Source organism: Enhydra lutris, unplaced genomic scaffold (genome assembly GCF_002288905.1).
Source record: "Enhydra lutris kenyoni isolate GAN:26980312 unplaced genomic scaffold, ASM228890v2 scaffoldscaffold13, whole genome shotgun sequence".
Taxonomy (NCBI): domain Eukaryota; kingdom Metazoa; phylum Chordata; class Mammalia; order Carnivora; family Mustelidae; genus Enhydra; species Enhydra lutris.
The window spans coordinates 28,474,105-28,494,612 of NW_019154097.1; the positions used below are offsets into that span (position 1 = coordinate 28,474,105).

The following is a 20,508-nucleotide window of genomic DNA, read 5'->3' on the forward strand; positions in this document are numbered from 1 at the left end:
TTTTGAGTTTTTATCTTAGGGGATTTTAAAAATTAAGTCTTTAAAATTCATTTCTTACAAGCTATAGCTGACTTTAAGAGCAAGATATCAAATTTTTTTATTTCTGTAAAAACGTGTAAAGATAGAATACGGTATAATAGATTTGAGTGGGGTTTTGGTGGTTTCTGTTTTATTTTGTTTTCTTAAGTGTTACATGATGGCTTTTAACAAATCATTTATTAACATTACACACTAGTCCCAAGATCTTTCTAACTTTTTCTTTAGGCAACAAGCTACTCTGGAAATAATAATCTTCCCTGTGTTGGTTATTTCTCATGGCAGCCTTCCACTGTATTTTCTTTGTTTGGGTACTTTCCTTTTCTTCCTGCCATTCTTAGCTTTCTATTTTTCAACTTGAGTTTACAAAGGGTGTGTATTCAAAGAGTTTCCGCCAGTTCCCAGTACCTTGTTAATCCTGAGAAGTTACCCAGTGGGCCAATTCTCACAGTAAGATATAAAAATAGTTATCCAGAAAAATTACAGAATGTGGTACCACTGTGATTTGAACTAATGGATGACTTTCAAAACTTAGATGGAGAGAAGAAAACAGCATATAAGTATTATTATTTCCTTAGGGTTTTCTCTGCAGACTTATTTTTAGAAGAACCTTAAAAATTAAATAACAAAGCTTCACCATTGCTTTGTATCATATACACTAAAAGGGCGTAAGAGTTCAGGCCAAGAGAGAAGTCATCTATAAATCTGTCACATGAACAGAACCTACTTTTGATTACTAATAAGCTTATACCCACAGAATTCATTTCACCAGTTTTATTCCACATATTCTGTTTAGCATTTTATTGAGTGGCTAATAAGTGCAGATCATTATTGGTATGTGAACTTGGGTGGCTTAACCTTGCTAAAAGTCCAAATTTCCATATTGTATAAGGAGATAATGCCATTTCCATTTTTTTCTTTTAATAAACTGTATTTAAGAATGGTTTTAGATTTATAAAAATTGTGAAAATAGTATAGGGTGTTCCCATACCCTGCATGTAAGATGTTAACTAAACATCTTATGTTTAGTAAACGATATAGTTGTATTAATATTAACTGAAATTATATTTAGGGTTTTTTTTTTAAAGATTTTATTTATTTGAGAGCTTGAGAGAGCACAAGCAGGGAGGGAAGTAGCAGAGGGAGAGGCAGGGTCCCCGCTGAGCAGGGAGCCTGATATGGGACTCTATCCCAGGGCCCCCAGGATCATGACTCAAGCTGAAGGTAGCTGCTTAACAGACTGAGCCACTTAGGTACCCCTATACTTTATTTAGTTTTGCTTAATGTTTATTTAATGCCCTTTCCTTGTAGTGGATCCTGTTCAGGGATACTATATTACATTTCATCCTCATGTCTCCTTAGGCTCCTCTTGACAGTAACAATGTTTTATACTTCAGCTTGTTTTTTATGATTTTGATGGTTTTAGGGAATACTGGTCAGGTATTTTATAGAATGCCCTTCAGCTGGAATTGATCTGTTTTTCTTATGAGGTTATGAGTTTTGTTGATGAGCATATAGGTAAAGCACCATTTTTATCATCTCTTATCAAGGGTAGGGACTATCACCATGACTCACCACTGTGATTTTGACCTTGATCATGTGGCTGAGGGCATATTTGTCATATTTCTTCACTGTTAAGTCAGTTTTTCCCCTTTCCATAGTGTATTCTTCTGAAGGAAGTCGCTCTGCACCGCTCACACCAGGAATGGGCTTCCTCCAGGAGAGCAGCGTGTCTGCATACGTTACTGGGAATTCTTCTGCATAGGATATTTGTCTCACCCCTCCCCATGCCTTTATTTATTTAGTCATTTGTTTATGTAAGTATAGACTCATGGATTTTTGTTTTATACTTGGATTATAATCCAGTATTACTTCGTTTATTTTGTTTTAATTGTTCTAGCTTTGGCCATTGGGAACTCTTTTCTTTGGCTCCTCTTACCCTCTGGCACACTCCTGTTGTTGTGGTTTGTTTTCTTCATAGTCAGGATACAGGGGAAGCACTTCCTTACTCTTCTGGCACTTCTAGATAGTGCAGGTTCATCTTATATCTCCTGCCCCAGTCTTAGAAACAATGATTTCTCTAAGGAGTCCTGGTTCCTTTTACTGGTAACTGGTATTAGAAACCAAGATCCTGGCAATAGATGTACTCACTGCTACTGGATTTTATTGCTTCTAGACCCTCTAATCAACTGACCGAGCAAGGAAATACCTGTGCGGTAATGCCTTTCAATCAGTCAACATGTGGGTTCAGCAAACAGTGCATTGGAATTAGTATGGGATGGACTCAGATAACTTTATGTGTAGTTCTTTGCAACTTTAGATACAATTATTAGCCATACATAGACTAGAAGAAGGGTAAGACAAGTACATAAAAGACTCTTGCAAAACAGCAGGATAATTGCTGTAAGGGTGCTACTAATATGGTGTGTACACTGATTGGTACACTTTTCTGGAGAACAAATTGGCAGTGTAATTCATAATCCAAGACACAAGGCTTAAATGCTGGATCTTGGGGGAATGATAAAATTATGGGAAACTGTTGTTCCCTTAGGAATCATGGCTCTACTTTACAGCCTTGTTTATAGCAAAAGAAATAGAACAGCCTGAATATTCCAAAGTCAGGGATTTAGCATAGTAAATTATGGTATAGCCATGTTACAGGTAACTGTGCATTAAAAATGGCAGGGTAGATACTTGTCAAGTGATATGAAAAGATGCTCACAATGTTTTGCAGGTAGTAAAACTAATTTTCAAAACAGTATGAACTTTTATAAAAATAATTACATAAAAAACACATATCTATCAAACATTAGCTACAGTTATTTCTGAACTGTGAAATTATCTTTTTTCTTATTTCCTCCCAGTATTATCATAAGAAGGAAGTAAAATAAGTTTTATTAAAATAAAAGGGTTTTGTTACTATATGAAGAAAACAAAAAGTTAGATTTTTTCTTTTAAAATGCAGTAAGGTGGGTCACCTTGGTGGCTCAGTTGGTTGAGAATCCAACTCTTAATTTCAGCTCAGGTCATGATCTCATGATCATGAGATCAAGCCCCGCATCGAGCTCCATGGTGCGTGTGGAGCCTGTTTAAGATTCTCCCTTTCCCTCTGCCCCTGCTTATCTCCTACCCACCTACCACCCTCAACCCCCACTCAAACTTGCGTGATAAATAACAAAATGCAGTAAAGTGTATCATTAATTTTGTTATTTTTGAACAACAGTGAGTAGTCCCGTTTGTCAGGAGTATGAGAAGGGGCAATAAAAGAGATTTAGATGTTAGTATGAGGTGTTAATTCTCAGTATTTGTTTTATGAATAAATTTTAAATGTACTGAGATTTTAGAATACAATTTTTAATGAAATTATTTCCAACAATGTACATATGTATTCCATTATATTATTATACCATAATTTATCTCTTTTTCTGTTGATGGACATTGGGATTTCTAGTTTGGGGCTATTACAGATACGGTTATTATGAACATTCTTAACTTTTTTCTTTCTTGATTGTATGTTTTTGGTTCTCCTATGTAATACTAAGGATGAGAATTGCTGGGTCTGGGTATATGTATGTTTGACTTTACAAGAAACTGTTGTGTAATTCATCAAAGTGGTTGTATCATTTTATACCTCCATTAACAACAAATGAGAGTTCTAGTTGTTTCATATCCTTACCAACATCTGATATTTTCTTTGTATTTTAGACAGTCTAGTATGTTTCAGTGCATATGTTTATAATTGCTGAGCAGGAAATATAGTATATATGATTTCTGAGCATTGCTGATTGAAATGTAAGGGACAGTATACCACCATACTTACAGGATTTAATTTAAACTTCTGCTACATTGGTTATACAAAAATTTACAGACTTTTGGAGAACTGACTTCTGTAAAATGCAGCAAACATTTTTAACATTCATTATTACATGAAAAGCACATATGTTCAAAGGGATATACATTTTAAGTTATTGCAGCTTATTTGTGACAGAATTTATGCTTGTAAAACATGAAATTAATCAACAGCATGTCAGTATGTTTAAAATCATTACAAATCTCTGTTCATATTGCCCATGAAAAAATTACTGTGATACATATTTAGAGCAGGACTTGGCAAACTGTGGCCCAGGGACCAAATCAGGCATGCTTCTTGTTTTTGTAAATAAAGTTTTATTAGAAAACAGAGTGCTTGTTTATTTACATATTGTCTATGGCTACTTTTACTCTGCAAGGGGAGAATTGAGTAATTTTAATGCTAAATGACTTGCAAAGCCAAAACTATTTGCTATCTGACTCTTAACAGAAAAAGTTTGTAAAATGCTAATACTGCATACTCATAGAGCATTTTAGTTTTCTTCTGGAGAGTAAAGCTCTTTCTCTTGGGATGAAGTGACAAACATAAAACCAGTTGATGGAGAAAAAAACCCTCTTCTGCCATAACTTTGACAAATTTCAGGTCACATATCAACTGACAGTTTTGCCATTCCCTGTTCTTCAGTCTTTTCTAAGTTGATGATGTCACTCTTCTGATACAAACTAACTAAATTCATCATTGTTAGAATTTCTTGATCATCTTTGTACAGCTTGACTTCTGGCAAGTCAAATGGATTTAATCCCAAGTTTTTCAGCGTACTTCCTAAGACTAGATATTTTAAGTCAGTGGTTGGCCATAGACCTCCCCGATACATTAGTATTGTTGAGGCTTTGAATTTTAGGATGTGAATTTTCCAATGCAACTTTTCTCAAGGGTGTTTTACCCCTTAATTCTCTGATGACTCCCATGATCAATGGATGAGGGATGGCAGAGTAATAAGAACAGACCAGTTATATTTTCCTATCCTATGTGCATTTGAATTTCCAAACCATATTTCTGTAATAACTGTGCCTTCATCTTATCTTCATTACTAATCTGATATGACTGATGTAACTGGCATAGTCTGTTTTGAAATTTTCCATATCCCTCTCAATTCTTTTTTTTTTTTTTAAAGATTTTTTTTTATTTATTTGACAGAGATCACAAGTAGGCAGAGAGGCAAGCAGAAAGAGAGGAGAGAGGAGGAAGCAGGCTCCCTGCAGAGCAGAGACCCCGATGCGGGGCTGGATCCCAGGACCCTGGGATCATGACCTGAGCTGAAGGCAGAGGCTTTAACCCACTGAGCCACCCAGGCGCCCCTCCCTCTCAGTTCTTAATAGAATTTACTTAACCTTCGTGCTTGTGTTAAGCCACAATCTGTCACTCTCTTAGAATGTTTCAGAACTTAGACTATTGTTTTACAGAATTTCTAGAGTAAATGCATCTGACATTTTCTTCGAAAGAATTCTCTTTAGAAGTGCAGATACAATTCAAGAATAGAATTAACAATTTTTCAGAATAATTTTTTGTAGCTATTCCAAATATAGGTCAGTGACATATCTGTTCATCACTTTGGGAAAGCTTTGTCAATGTGAAATTCATCTTAGTCATTGTTTTAATGTTTTCAGTCTCCCTTCTCTTTTTCTTTCAAGCTCCAAAATCTTTCAGAAACTGCATTAATGCTGCTTTGAAATTATAATTCTGATTTTCCAAATTGTCACTATATTAAATAACTCTCTTCAGAGTATTCCAGGTAATATAGCCCTCTTTATCAGTGCACAAGAAATCATTCTCTTTTTTTTTTTTTAAAGATTTTATTTATTTATTTGACAGAGAGATCACAAGTAGGGAGAGAGGCAGGCAGAGAGAGAGGAGGAAGCAGGCTCCCTGCCGAGCAGAGAGCCCGATGCGGGGCTCGATCCCAGGACTCTGAGACCATGACCTGAGCCGAAGGCAGCAGCTTAACCCACTGAGCCACCCAGGCGCCCCTCATTGTGGTTTTAATTAACTTTTTCATTTACTTATTTGCTGTTGATTTATTTTCTTTTATGAAGTGTCTGCTCAAATTTTTGTCCATTTTATTAGATTATCTTTTTTTTTGAGTTCTAGATATATTCTAGATAGTTTTTTCACAGATCTGTACTATTTCTTGTTTAAATGGTATATTGTATTTTGTTTAATTAAGTTTATTTTAATTTCACTATTAATTACAGTGTTATATCAGTTTCAGGTGTACAATATGGTGATTCTGTACATTGCACAGTGCTCATGATGATAAGTGTATTCTTTAATCCCCATCACCTGTCTCACCCATCCCCTCTCCACAACCCCTCCAGTAACCATCAGTTTGTTCTCTGTAGTTAAGAGTCTGTGTCTTGGTTTGTCTCTCTTTGTGTTTTTCCTTTGCTTGTTTGCTTTGTTTCTTAAATTCCACCTATTAGTGAAATCGTATGGTGTTTGTCCTCCTCTGACTGATTTATCACTTAGCATTATACTTTAGCTCCATCTATGTTGTTGTAAATGGCAAGATTTTATTTCTTTTTATGGCTGAGTAATATTCCATTTGTGTGTGTATACCACATTTATATTATATACATGCATACATATACAGATATACATGTAACATATCTTCTTGATCCATTCCTCTATCAGTGGACACTTGGGTTGCTTCTGTAATTTGACCATTGTAAATAATGCTACAGTAGACATGGGGGTGAATGTATCCCTTTGAATTAATGTTTTTGTATTTGAGGGGTAAATACCCAGTAGTGTGATTCCTGGATAGTAGGACAGTTCTATTTTTAACTTTCTGAGGAACCTCCACACTGTTTTTCCCAGTGGCTGCACCAGTTTGCATTCCCACCAATAGTGCACAAGGGTTTTTCCTTTTTTTCCTCATTCTCACCAACACTTGTTGTTTCTTGTGTTTTTGATCTTAGCCATTCTGACAATTATGAGGTGATACCTCATTGTAGTTTTGTTTGGGACTTTTTTTTATTTTAAGTTGATTTATTCATTTAAGTAATCTTTACATCCAGGATGGGGCTCGAACTCACAACCCCAGGATCAAGAGGTACACACGCCTCCGACAGAGCCAGCCAGGTGCCACTCTCATTGTAGTTAAGATTTGCATTTCCGTGGTAATGAATGATGTTGAGCATCTTTTCATGTGTCTGTTAGCCCTCTATACGTCAACTTTGGAAAAATTTCTGTTCATTGTTCCGGTTAATAAGGGTCTTTCCTGATTGCGTGGTGCCTCATTTACATGGATCTTGAATTAAACGTTAGCATTAGAGATCCTGGTTTGGATCGGGCTGTTGACCACATAGTGTTGCCATTGCTTAGTCCTGTGAAAGCATTTGAACTTTATTAGGTATGTTTATCAAGCGTTGACTGACTTTATGCCCTACATTATGCTGGGCTCTGTGGAAATTATAAAACTGAATCACAATTTCTATCCCTACGTGAATAGTTTTATAGGGAACTTAAGATAAACAAGAGTAAAAATATATATTCTAGGAACCTTATGTGTGTGTGTATTCTGCATATCACTAGTGATTGTGTACATATGTGTGTTCAGAGGATAGCCCCAGCTCTCAGCAGTGCTGGAGATTGCTTCCTTCCACTTTTATCCAGCCTTTTCTGTATCCATGTCAGACACTGGTAGATGCTCTTTATAGATTTAAATTTTATGTATACATTTAATGTAACCCTTACTACAACTTTGTAAGGTAGGCGATATTAGTCACAGAAGATACGAAACATACCTAAAGTTATACAGCTTAAGAGACTGACCCAACTTCCAGACCTAGATACATGTCCCTCTAAGCTGTGCCCTAGGTTTTAAGACCTTGAGGTAAATATGGACTTACATCATTTTCATTGCTTAGCTGTACATCGCTAAAGTAGGACTGGGAACTCTACTACTTTAAAAGGCTAGAATCATCTTGGGTCTCTCATTTGTATGAGCATCCTCTTTTATTTTTCCATTTTAAAATCATCTTTATTCAGTTGTAATTTAAAATACATGAATTTTAAGTAAATGATTCAGTACATTTTAACTACCATCATAGTTGTGATGGATAATACTTCAAAAAGTTCTCTTAATGTCTCGTGAGAATCAGTTTTCTCCCTTTAACTCCAGCTTCTTCCAAATACTGATCTACTTTCTAACTTACAATTTTGTCTTTATAAGAACTTCATACACCTGGATTAATGGAAAATAATCTTTTGTGTCTGGCTTCTCCAGTCACTTAGAAAATGCTGTTGAGATCCATTCATGTTGCATACATCAGTGATTTTTATTTCTGTGTAGTAGTATTCCACTATATGGGTTGTACCACAATTTTATTTATCCATTCACCCATTAGAGCACTTTCATATTGTTTCCAGTTTGGGTTAATATGACTAAAGCTGTGACCATTCAAGTTCAAGTCTTTACATTTATTCATATTTTCATTTCTCTTGGATAAATGTCTAGGACTAGAATCACTGAATTATATGTTAAGTGTATGTTTAACTTTATAAGAAACTTCCAAACCATTTCCAAAATATTTGTACCATTTCGTATTCCCACCAATTTCTGGGAGTTCAGTTGTTTCACACACACCCTTTGCCAACACTTGCTATCTTGGTTCTTTTTAGTTTTAGCATTTAGTTAGATGGATAGTAGAATCTCATTGTGGTTTCAGTTTATATTGTTCTAATGACTAATGATGTTGAGATTTTTTCACATGCTTATTTACCATCTGTGTGTCTTGCCCTGTGAAGTATCTCTTCAGTCTCTTACCACCATTCCCCCTTTTTTAAAAATCAGTTGTTTGCCTCTTTATCTGTTTTAAGAGTTATATGTTCTGGATATAGCACCATTATCAGATTTTGTAGGTATTTTGTCCTGGTCAAGGTTAACATTTTCATGTTTTTACCAGGTGTTTAAAGAGTACAGTTTTAAAGTTTTAATGAAGTCCAGTTCACCTAATTTTTTTCTTTTATGATTCATGACTCGTGGGGATTCCTATAGATAGCTCTACAGATCCCTTTCTGTTCAGCGTTTCCTCTCCAGTACTCTGACCTACAAACTCTAGCTACCTTGCCCTTTCCATATCCCGCTCTTTTCTCAACTCAGGGAAATACTCCCCACCCCAGCTCTGTTTCAGTTCCCTCTCCATGTGCCGCAGCCTGGAAGCTCACCAGGCAATAACTACTGTGGTCTTTGGTCTCACCTTGGATCTTGTCCTTTTGTCAGAGAGCACCATCGTTCTGAGTTTGCCTTAACTGTTAATAACATATTAAAAGTGAGTAGTATGCCAGTAAAGCTCTTTGGGAAGCAGTTTGGCAGCATCTCTGAAAGTTTAAATAGTTTATTCATCAAAAAAGAGCATAGGCTTTAAAGTTAGCTCACTGGGATGAGTTTGGGAGCTCATAGTGTACAAACTTGTAATGAGTAGTAAAAAGCCATAGAGATCTGATGCACAGTATAATGAATATATTGTGTAATGTAAGAAATATGGCTATAGTGGCAGTCATATTACAATATATAAATGTATCAGAGTAATAAAACACTGTACACCTTAAATTTATACATTACATGTCAAATATATTCAATAACACTTTAAAAATGTAAAGTTAGTTCACATCCCACAACTGTAAAATACTTGTGGTCCCAGGAACATGATGACCCAAAAGACTGGAGAAATTACTGAACAAGAGAAAAATATCACTTTGATTTTTCATCTTGAAGCAGGAGTATCAGGCTCTTAGATGGTATGCTGAATGTGATGTAGTCTCACCAAGGAGAATCAAGTCCATTGTTTTATGAAGACAATGCACTGTTAAAATAGAAGGTCATGTTTCTGTGCTTCCATTCTTTAGCATGTGAACACATGAAATTTAACAAGGGGAATTTATTAGGAATACCTGAATGCTTGCTTTGTTGTTTAAAGGATTGCTGTGATATTATTGACATTTGTTTAGTTTTCTCCATTGGCAAAAGGAAGGGATATTTTCCTATAGCCTGTTTGAATCCCTTGACATTTGGTGGTCTAGTTTCATATTGAGTAAACTGTATGCACTTCTATACCATTTACCCTTAGGATAAACCCCAATTTAGGGACCTCCCTTTTCCTTTTAAGAACCTGGCATATGGGCATCATGCCAAAGGATCATTTAAAGCAGCAGTTTTTATACCCTGTTTTTCTAATGGGAGCACTTTACCTCCTTTTGAGATTAGTTTGAATATTTTCCTGTGGGAACTCCATTTTGATTACCACACTTTCCCTCTTGCAATAGAAAGGTCACCAGCTGCACTTGCAACAGGGATGGATTACATATGAGGTAAATGCAGTAACCACGTTCCTTTTCTTCCGTATTTTTTTCCTTAATACTTGATTTTGCTTTTGCTTGAACAGTTGGTCCCTGAAGATGCAGTAACTCCGGGCATGCACATGTATATGTGTGTCCCTGCAGCTTTAAAGCATGTAAATGAGAAGTCCTTGTTGTATAAACTTACACAAATACGTACATGATTAACTACTAAACCTCTTTCCTAATGTTTCCGCAGGAGTCTCCCCAGGACAGTGCTATCACTCGGGATATTAACAGGACATTCCCAGCTCATGACTATTTTAAGGACACAGGAGGAGATGGACAAGATTCCTTATATAAAATATGCAAGGTATTTCACATCAAAAAAACAAAAACCTTAGGTTTTAAAGGTGATTCTGGTTCTTTGAAATTACACAGAAGGTAACTACAAAGTGTAATTTGTAATTGATGTTTAAGAAGGCAAAAAAGGGGGGCCCCTGGGTGGCTCAGTCAGTTGAATGCCTGCCTTCGACTCAAGGTTGTGATCCCAGGGTCCTGGGATCAAGCCCTGCGTCAGGCTCCCTGCTCAGCTCAGAGTCTGCTTCTTCCTTTCCCTCTTGAACCTCCGCCCTGTTCGTGCACTTGCGTTCTCTCTCTCTCTCTCTCTCTCAAATGAATAAATAAAATATCTTTAAAAAAAAAAAAAAAGAATAGATTTTCTGAAATTGTGATGTCACCTTTAATTTTATGCTCATAATGAACAGGAAATCAATTAGACATAAAATGATAAGGTTTCTTTTACCCTTCTAATCAGGACTTGCAGATGACAGTCCCCTGATTCCATACTTACTATTTTTTTTAGGGGGAAAGGAGCAAGGGGAGAGAAAGAATCTTCAACAGGCTTCACGTGAAGCATAGAGCCTGACGTGGAGTTTGGGATTCAGTCTCACAACCCTGAGATCATGACCTGAGCTAAAGTCAAGAGTCAGATGTTTAATGATCTAAGCTACCCAGGCAACCCCTCCCCACCCAGTTCTACATTTAAACTTTTCAGAAATTGTCTTATGTTAAGAGCCTCTTGAGTCCTGTAACATTGTAAACTCCCTTTGGTATTCCCATTATAAGTTATGAACTTAGGAGCTAGGACACATCCTACAGCAGGAAGTAGTGATGCCTATCTAGGTGGACTTTTTAGTGCTGCAGCATAATAAATGGTGGGAAATACTGATGTCTGTCAAAAGATCTATAAAGGAAATGTTCAATTCAGCAGTAATGTTCAATTTCAGCAATCAATTTTCCAGTAGATTTTGGTACTTCAGAGCCATAAGGCTAAGAGAGGACTTGGGACCACAGTTCTTCAACCTTCCTCTGTCCTCAGAATCAGTCTTTAGTCTTTTCCCCCCAAAATTTATCAAGACCTATTTAACATCTACTCTCTAGGAAGTACAGACTAGGCATGAGACATACCCTTAAGAAACTTGCATGTTATTGATTGAGAAGGTAGAATTAACAAGTTTTAGGGCAGACTGCTAATAAAGGGCAGGTTCTCCAGGGATAAACTAGATGCTTCAACTCTAAGGACAGTTAGGTTGAGAGAAATGTTTCTTTAATTTCCACAAAGTTGTCATTTCTTTTGTAATGCTCTTCTCTGATCATCCTTTTTTAGCCCCTTCCTAGTTGGGCTTCCCACTTAAGCAGCCATCTGGCTGTTACTCAGTGCAGAATTTCCCACGAAGAAACCCTGTGCTTATTGCCTCTGAGCCCTTCCTCCTGATCCCACTGCTCTCTAGTGTTTGTCTCACAATGATCTTCCCTGAAGCATGCTCTCCTCTTGACCTCTTGACCTCTGTCACCCTCCCAGTTTTGCTCTCAGCCTTCTCCCTCAGCATTGCTGACTCCCTCTTTCTCTCTCTGCCTGCTCCTAAAACAGAGGCATTCCCCTAGGTGCTCAATCAGTAGTTCCTGTCGCTCTATACTATCTCCCTGGGTGACTCCTTCCACTCCCACAGCTTCAGCTTTAACCACTGCACAGATGTTCCCAAATCTGCATTTAGTTCAAGGCCTAAATTTCCAGCTGTCAGTTAGTCTTCCTATAGGCGGTCTGTTAAGTACATCAAACAAAAAGGTCTAAAGATAGAGTTCATTTAAAAGCATGTTTTATGGGGCGCCTGGGTGGCTCAGTGGTTTAAGCCTCTGCCTTCGGCTCAGGTCATGATCTCAGGGTCCTGGGATCGAGCCCCTCATCGGGCTCTCTGCTCGGCAGGGGGCCTGCTTCTCCCTTCTCTCTGCCTGCCTCTCTGTCTACTTGTGATCTCTCTCTCTGTCAAATAAATAAAAATTTTTAAAAATTTAAAAAAAATAAAAAAATTTAAAAAAAAATAAAAACATGTTTTATTAATGAGAATTTTCAAATGTAATAAAAGTTGAATAATATAATGAATTTGTATATATCCCCCCACCAGATTTAATATTTATGAACATATTACCATAGTTGCTTTCTCTATCCCTTTTAAAAATTTTCCTGAAGTGGGATACCTGGTGGCTCAGTCATTTAATTGTCTGACTTTTGGTTTTGGCTCAGGCCATGATCTCATGGGTCATGAGATCCAGACCCACAGCAGGCTCTACGTTCAGCAGGGCATCTGCTTGAAGGTTTTCTTTTTCTACCCCTCCCCCATTCACACTCCCAGGCTTGCTCACTCACTCTCTCAAAAAAAATTTTTTTATTTCCTGAAGTACTTTCAAGCAAATCTCAGGTATTATGAATGAGTCCTTCACTACACATCTCTAAAAAAATTAGATCACTATCCATCCATAGCAGCCATCATTATCAATCAGGGCCATCCAGTAACCTTTCACATTTCCCTAAATGTCTTTATACGTTTGGTGAGAATAGGATCCAGCAGTATCCATAATATGTTTAGTTGTTATGGCTCTTTTAATTGGAAACAGTCTTCCTTTTTCCCTCCATGCCATTGTCTTGCTGAACATATAGTCATTTCTCTATTAGTTTTCAGTTCCTTCCTTTGGCCACATTGAGTTTGATAGGATTGATGTCTCTTACAGCCCTACTTCCCTTTCTAATCACTACTGGCTACAGGCCTCTATCATATGTGCCAGCACTTTCACAAAAGCTGCCTTGCATTAGTCTCCCTCCCTTTGGGTTCTAACCTATTTATTATTTTCTCCATGTTGACCCCAGAATTGGATCATTTATGGGGCCTCCACAAAAGCCTTTAGTGCTTCCTCCTAACCCACAGAATGAAATCAAAATCTCTTACTTCATTTCCTGGTCCCATATTTCTTAGCTTAGCATTAAAGTCATTTTGCAATTTATCCTGCCTTAATTCCCAAATATTTTATGCTTCAGCTGCATTGAACTTCTCACTGTACTCTGGTTGATATACACATCAGACTTCCCAACAAAACTGTGAAGTTCTCAAGGGCAGAAATCACTTCTGTATGTTGGTGTCTGTAGCACTTGGCATGGTGCTTGGCTTATAGTAGGTGCTCATTAAGTGTTAATGAACCGATGAAATGCCTTTTATTCCCCATATTTCATTACAGCTTCCATGCATTTTATATCCTAAACATGTCTCAAATGTGTCATGTACTTTCACATCTGTATGTATTCCTTCAGACTTTCCCATGACCCTGAAAAATAAGCTCCCCTCCATTTTCTGCCTAAAGAAATTAAATACATTTCGTCATGGTACATAATTGGGTCCTGTGCTGAGCAGTTTATAGTGAGAGAGCTGAGAATAAATCATCAAGTCTGTCATATAAATACTGGGATTATTCACATCTTAAAGATAAGAAATAAAGGTAATGGGCCTAAGATCCAGACCTAGACATCAGTGGTTGTGGGATTTCAGACCAACTCTGACTAACTCTGAAGCCTCTTTTCTTCCTTGACCAAACAACTATTAATTGATAATTTTATAGACATTGTCAGACTGCTTTCCACAGAGCTCTGTCAGCATATACTACTACTGATTTTAACACAGTCTTAACAAGATTATTAACACTGCTTAGTGTTAATAATGACAGATGCAAAATAATGCCTTACTGTATTAAACAAATTGTTTCAAAAGCCCTCTGGATATCTTGTCTTTGAAAAAGTATATAAGTTAGAGTTTTTTACCAAATGCTAATGATAAAACCCATGTGTATATTAACTCAATTGCTATCTAAAAAGCATCAACATCACATTTTGCTAAATGATCTTTATTTTGGACATATTCTAAATTGCTTTCATGAGATGCAGAGGAACCATGGTACAAAAAATAAGTGGGGAATAAATGGAATTTCATCAGAAATAAACTTGTTAAACAGGGGATAGCATCTTGAATCTGTAGGAATTTCCCTTTCCACCACAGCTTACATGAGAACTGGAAATATTAGTCGTAAAAACAAGACTCTGGAAAACAACCAAAGAACCAAAAAGAGTAAACCACAAGGAATGTCAGATGTCAGTATTCTGTTAAAGATAATGTTCAGAAGAGATGGGCAATAATCATCTCCCGCCAAAAAAAATACAAAATAAGAATCCAGAGGAACCCACAAATGGTTTTGGAGTAATCCCTCTTATCAGAAAAGTTATTACTGGCATTGTGGAAAGAATTGTATTTTGGTGTCTTTGCCAAAAGATTTTTTCCCAGAAAGAAAAATGAATAATGTTAACAGTGTTTAGTTAAAGCGTGCCGTATGACTGGCTAGGTTGAAGGCGTGAGGTCCTGGCTAGGTTGGATAGGGCATCACTCCAGCCCCTAAGAAACTCACAGTCCAGTAGAGAAGATGGACATTTAAAATGCAGTGTGATGAGTGCTGTGATAACTATACTTGTGTAGCAAGTACTGTCAGAGTACAGAGAAGAGAGGGAACCCTGGGGTAATGGAGTGTTTGGAACCTGAAGGAAGAGCACATTTTTCCAGACAGAAGAGGGGAAGGCAAGGGCCAAGACAGAGTCATGGCAACTTTTTTTTTAGAGCTGAAGTGGTTTTTGCCTAACTTTCTCCACTCCTGGGCTATAGGAGGTCATGGCGACAGTTGTGTTTATTGTAAAGAAAAAATTGATGAGGGGCACATGGGTGGCTCAGTCGCTAAGTGTCTCCCTTTGGCTTAGGTCATGATCCCAGGGTCCTGGGATGGACCCCTCTTCAGGCTCCCTGCTCAGTGGGGAGTCTGCTTTTCCCTCTCCCTCTCACACTCATGCTCTCGCACTCTCTCAAATTTAAAAAAAAAAAAAATCTTTTTTGAAATTAAAAAAAAAAATTGGCAAGAAATATTTGCATCATTCATTGACTATCAAAATGCCATAATGGAGTGTGAGTATCTTCCACGTTTCCTGTATTCAAGGTCCTTTAGGGCAGCTGTGGCCTATGAGTGACTATATTTATTTATTTATTTATACCTCCCATGTTTTTCTTTCTCCAGGCATATTCTGTGTATGATGAAGAGATTGGCTATTGCCAGGGCCAGTCATTTCTCGCTGCTGTTCTGCTTCTCCATGTGAGTATTAGGTCTCTGCTCTGACTTACACATGACCTGCCTCAGCTTATGATAGCCTTAGACTTGAGCATGGTTTCATATGGCCTTTGGCCAGACTCTAGTGCATGAGTTTTACTTCTATATCTGGAAACCTTTTCCTTAATTTGAGATCATAATGGAAGAGAAACATGGTAAGAATAAATGACTGTTGAACACTAGTACAAGAGTAGACTTCATTTTGATTGCTAGAATGATTGGATAGTCTTGGTTGATTGAACCCTTACGGACATTTTATATTCTATAAAGTAGCCACTATTACTAGTATTTGTTTGGGGATCATTTGTGTATTGGGGTGGGAAGGAAGCAGAGAAGTTGGCTTTCTTTTAGTGCCATTTTATTCATTTATTTATTCAGCAAAGACCTTTACCCTCCAACTTACTGATAATCTTTCACATCCACAGCAGAACTGAAAAATCATTAAGGTGAAATACCCATAAACTCTTCGTCTGTTTTACCAGTTCCTATTTTACCACATTGCTTTCTCTGTCTGTCTGCATCTCTCTCTTTTCCTCCTTTTTTACACACATTTTATTTTTTACTAAAAAACAGTTTTTGAATTTATTTTTGGAAAATCAGTAGCAAACATCAGTTACTTCATTCCTATAGACTTGAGCATAATACTGCAGTCACATCCAAGAAATTCCACACTGACTCAGTAATGTCTTACACAGAGTCCGCATTTGAGTTTCCCCAGTTGTTTACGCAGTCAGGTCCTTTATAGCTTTTTTTTTTTTTTTCCCTAACCAAGATCAGTGAAGATTCAAGCAATGCATTTGGTGTCCTTTTTCTTTACTTTTTTAATCTCAACTACCTCCTTTCCTTGCTTTTCTTGTGATTTATGCCATTGACAGTCTTGGAAAAACTCAAGCAAATTGTCTTGTGAAATACTCCACATTCTTGATTTGTCTGATCATTTCCTCATGATTAAAATCAAAATGCTTGGCAAACACAGCACACAAGTGATGTTAGTGGAGAGTGTGTGGGCACCTCCGTCTTTAGCATAATAGATGCTAGAGATCAGGAGCCAATGAAGTAGACCTGGTCCCAGTCTTTGTAGATACAGAGCTAGTGAAGCTGACTGGCTGTGAGCAGAAAGTCCCAGAAGCATGTCATTATTACCTCAGTGGCGACATGAAGGTATAGTAAAAAGTTTTATGCAAGGTTACAGCAAAGGAGCCTTATTTATATCACAGGCTTCTCTGGGGAGGTAACCTTTAAGGTGCATGCTGGAAATGAGAGGGGGTATCCGGACTCCTTGTGCTTGTCTGTATCATTTAACTTTTTAAAGCTAACATTATTGTGAAAATAAGAAAACTATTTTAAAAGCAAGAGTGGAGAGTAGAGCACACCCAACAAGAGGAATAGTACAACGTATAGAAGCACTGAAATGGGGAAGACTTGGCCTGTGGAAGGAACTGGAAGCTGGGCAGTGTGACTGGAGCATTACCTGTGATGGGGGATAGGGTGGGAGCTGGAGAGGCCAGCCCAAGGACTTTAAATTTTGTTTCCCCAAATAAGGGGAAGCTTTTGAAGAGTTTTAAGCCATCTTGTGTAGGTTGTAATAGAAGTAAAACCAAAACCACTTTGTATCTTCCTTCTGTGAGAACCTAGCTTTTTGATACTAGTAAGCATGTAAAAATATGATAAAGCTATAAAAGGGTTAAGTTTTTTTCCCACCCTTATTGATATATAATTGGCAAAAGTGTATGTGTGTGTGTGTGTGTGTGTGTGTGTTTGGTGTACAAGTTGATGAGTTGATAAGCTGTACATTGTGAAATGATTACCACAGTGAAGCTAATTAACATCCATCAAGAGCTCAAATTTTAAAATTTTGTTGTTTTTAATAAGACTTGATATCTCAGAGTCTCTCAAGCTCGTATGGTTTTTCTTTGTTCTCAACTTCAGTCCAAGAACATTTGTCCCCATTTAAGTATCACAACCCCTTTAAAATGGGTTTCCCAGACAAATCCATGGTGTTTTGGTTTGAACTCTGTGCTGCTTATCATTGTGTTAGGATAAATGCTTGTTTCAGAGGAAAAGCAGATGGACTACCTGACATCAGAAATGCCACTCTGGGACAGACTAAGGGTCCCTCAGTATGCAGAAGAAATTAGAAACTGCCTTCCATGATAGAGACCTCTGAGATCTGGTCCTTTGTTCCAAATGCCCTTACTTGGCCAGTAATAATTTGCTGTGCTTTTCTCATTTATTATTTAATCTGATTTGTTCTTTGGCTCCGCTTTATTCTCAGTGATGTCTGTGTTCAGCCCACCTCATCCCCTGGTTCCACAGAAGCCCGCCCACCTTCTTGACATTTGGAAGGCTTGCTACAGTCATGCCAAGCCTTAAATAACATTTCCAGTACTTTTTTTTCTATTTTGTAAACTAGACATTTGCCAGGTTCTCAGGGAAATATTTTTTCCACAAAGCTATGGAAGATGTAGGTATTATTATAAATCGGTAACATCTGTAAATAGAAGTGAAGTGGGGGGTGTTGTAGTATTTTAAGTATTACCATAAACCCATAGTACTTTGAACATTACTGTTAAACTTCAGAATATTTAAGGTTCTCCTTTCAGTGGCTGTGTTTGTAACAACGAGGAAAAAAAAATAGCAGCTAAGGAAGTAAAATGATTTAATAGAATTGTCATGATTAGAGAAAGATGAAACCTATACTTGCATGTCAGCCTGTTGCTACTCAGTTCAGATCTGCCCCTACAAAGCCTATTCTTGGCTCCCTCAGCCAGACTCAGGCTTTCTCGTTCTTGTAACCCCACTGATCTTTCTACCTAAGTCATAGGTAATTGTGAATATGAATTCTGCCTAATTCATACTTACTGTATACTACTGTGTGGGAAGCTTCTCGAGGATAGGAACACTATGTGACACAGACTAGGCATCATTAATATCTCTTGGTTGAGTGAATGAATGTCATAAAACACAACTACCCGAGTTACTACATATCACTGAAATTTCCTAGTACGTAGATAGAAGTGGAAGGATGATTTTATCACTCTGGCAAAAATTCTGGGTGTGTTTGTGACCCCCATCTCCACCCCCACCCCATTCCCTATCTGTTACAGATGCCTGAAGAACAGGCATTCAGTGTGCTGGTCAAGATCATGTTTGACTATGGTCTCAGGGAACTTTTCAAGCAAAACTTTGAAGATTTGCATTGCAAATTTTACCAGCTGGAGCGCCTCATGCAGGTAAAAACGGAAACCAGCTTGCATTTGCCCCTAAGAGCATGAGACACGAGACTCTCTGGAGAACCAGGTTGATGAGCTGATGCCAAGGAGCAGTGGTGATTGCGTTGGCCCATCCGGGGTTAAGGACCAGTTAGATGGTTTTCATTTCTCACTGTGATGATGATGCCAACATTAATAAGGTGTGAACCTGATGGATGTGAGCGAGGTTTTCAATCTCATAAACACTCAAAAGATCAGATGACTTTGTAGAGACCTTTGACATGGCGAACTAAGTCAAGAAGTACCTGCCAAGGCTCTGAAGCTGACTGGTTAGGAATATCATAATAAAAGTGAAACAGACTTTCCCAAACATTTCATAACTTGGAAAGAAAAACTATCATTCCAAATACTTGTCACCGTCTTGGGGATTCCTCTTTTGAGCTAGTTTGTGGGCTGGAAAAGGGAGCCAAGTGTCAGTTTAATACTCGATAATAAGTGTTCTTCTGAGCACATTGGAGGTTTGTAGGAAAGCACAAATATGTGACTTTTTTGGCCTATTCCTGGCAGATTTATGAGCCTCCCAAGTGGGAGTTGAACAGCTATGTCTATGCCCAAAACTAATTAGTTTGCTATTTTAGGAATACATCCCTGACCTGTACAACCACTTCCTGGATATAAGCCTTGAAGCGCACATGTATGCCTCCCAGTGGTTTCTTACGCTTTTCACAGCAAAATTCCCTCTCTACATGGTCTTCCATATCATTGACCTGCTTTTATGTGAGGTATGTATCAGAGGCCACAGCACTTTGGCTTTTGTTTTCAGTATCGTCCTGTGTCACCTCCATAAAAATAGAATTTCTTCTTAGTTAATTTTATTTTTGTGCTCAAAAATCCAGTTTTAAGTAACTCTTCCTTGGGCTAAAGCTAATGATCACGTTTTGTTAAAGGTGTTCTCTGCTAAAAAACAGACAAACAGCCCACTATTACACATTTGTATTACTATTAGGTTTGGCTGCATTTATTGAAGAAACCCAAAATAATAGTGACTAAATAAAGTATAGGTTCAGTTCTCTCATGTGAAAGAAGCCAGAGAAGGTTGGCAGTAACCTCCCCTCCCTAAAGGGTCAGGGGACAGAGTAGGATGTGTCCCCTCTTTAAAGGAGACTTCCTAGAGGTTCCACCCAAATTTTCACTTACCTCTTGTTGGCCGGAACTTAGGTACCTGACCATATCTAGCTGCAAAAGAGAGCTTTTTAAAAGCTGAATAGGAATTTGCTAAAAATTGGAGGGTCTATTAACTAAAACAAAAAAAGATACAGAATACATAACAGTCTTTGTCACAGCATTTTTTGGGGTATATGTATTTAAGAAAAAAAAAATTTCATTTGTAAGTGATTTATCCACTACCTCTATTAAATATTCACCTTTTCCAGTGAGATTTTTTAAAAATAATAATTTGAAAACTAATAACGCATATTATAGAAACTGGAAAACACAAGCAAAAGGATTTCAAAATACTTTAATCCCACTTACTCTCTAAAAGTAACTCAACATTTTGGGGTATATTCTTTCAGCCATTTT

General features: G+C 37.5%; 1 protein-coding gene across 2 annotated transcripts in view; it reads left to right on the forward strand.

The window, feature by feature from the left end:
- LOC111145651 (RAB GTPase activating protein 1) overlaps positions 1-20,508 on the forward strand; it is a 153,944-nt gene that overhangs the window by 105,279 nt on the left and 28,157 nt on the right. For both annotated transcript variants that reach the window (XM_022500721.1, XM_022500720.1), the window contains exons 14-17: positions 10,446-10,559; positions 15,626-15,700; positions 18,823-18,948; positions 19,566-19,709. In XM_022500721.1, coding sequence (XP_022356429.1) covers positions 10,446-10,559; positions 15,626-15,700; positions 18,823-18,948; positions 19,566-19,709 — 459 coding nt within the window. The remainder of the gene's footprint in view (positions 1-10,445; positions 10,560-15,625; positions 15,701-18,822; positions 18,949-19,565; positions 19,710-20,508) is intronic.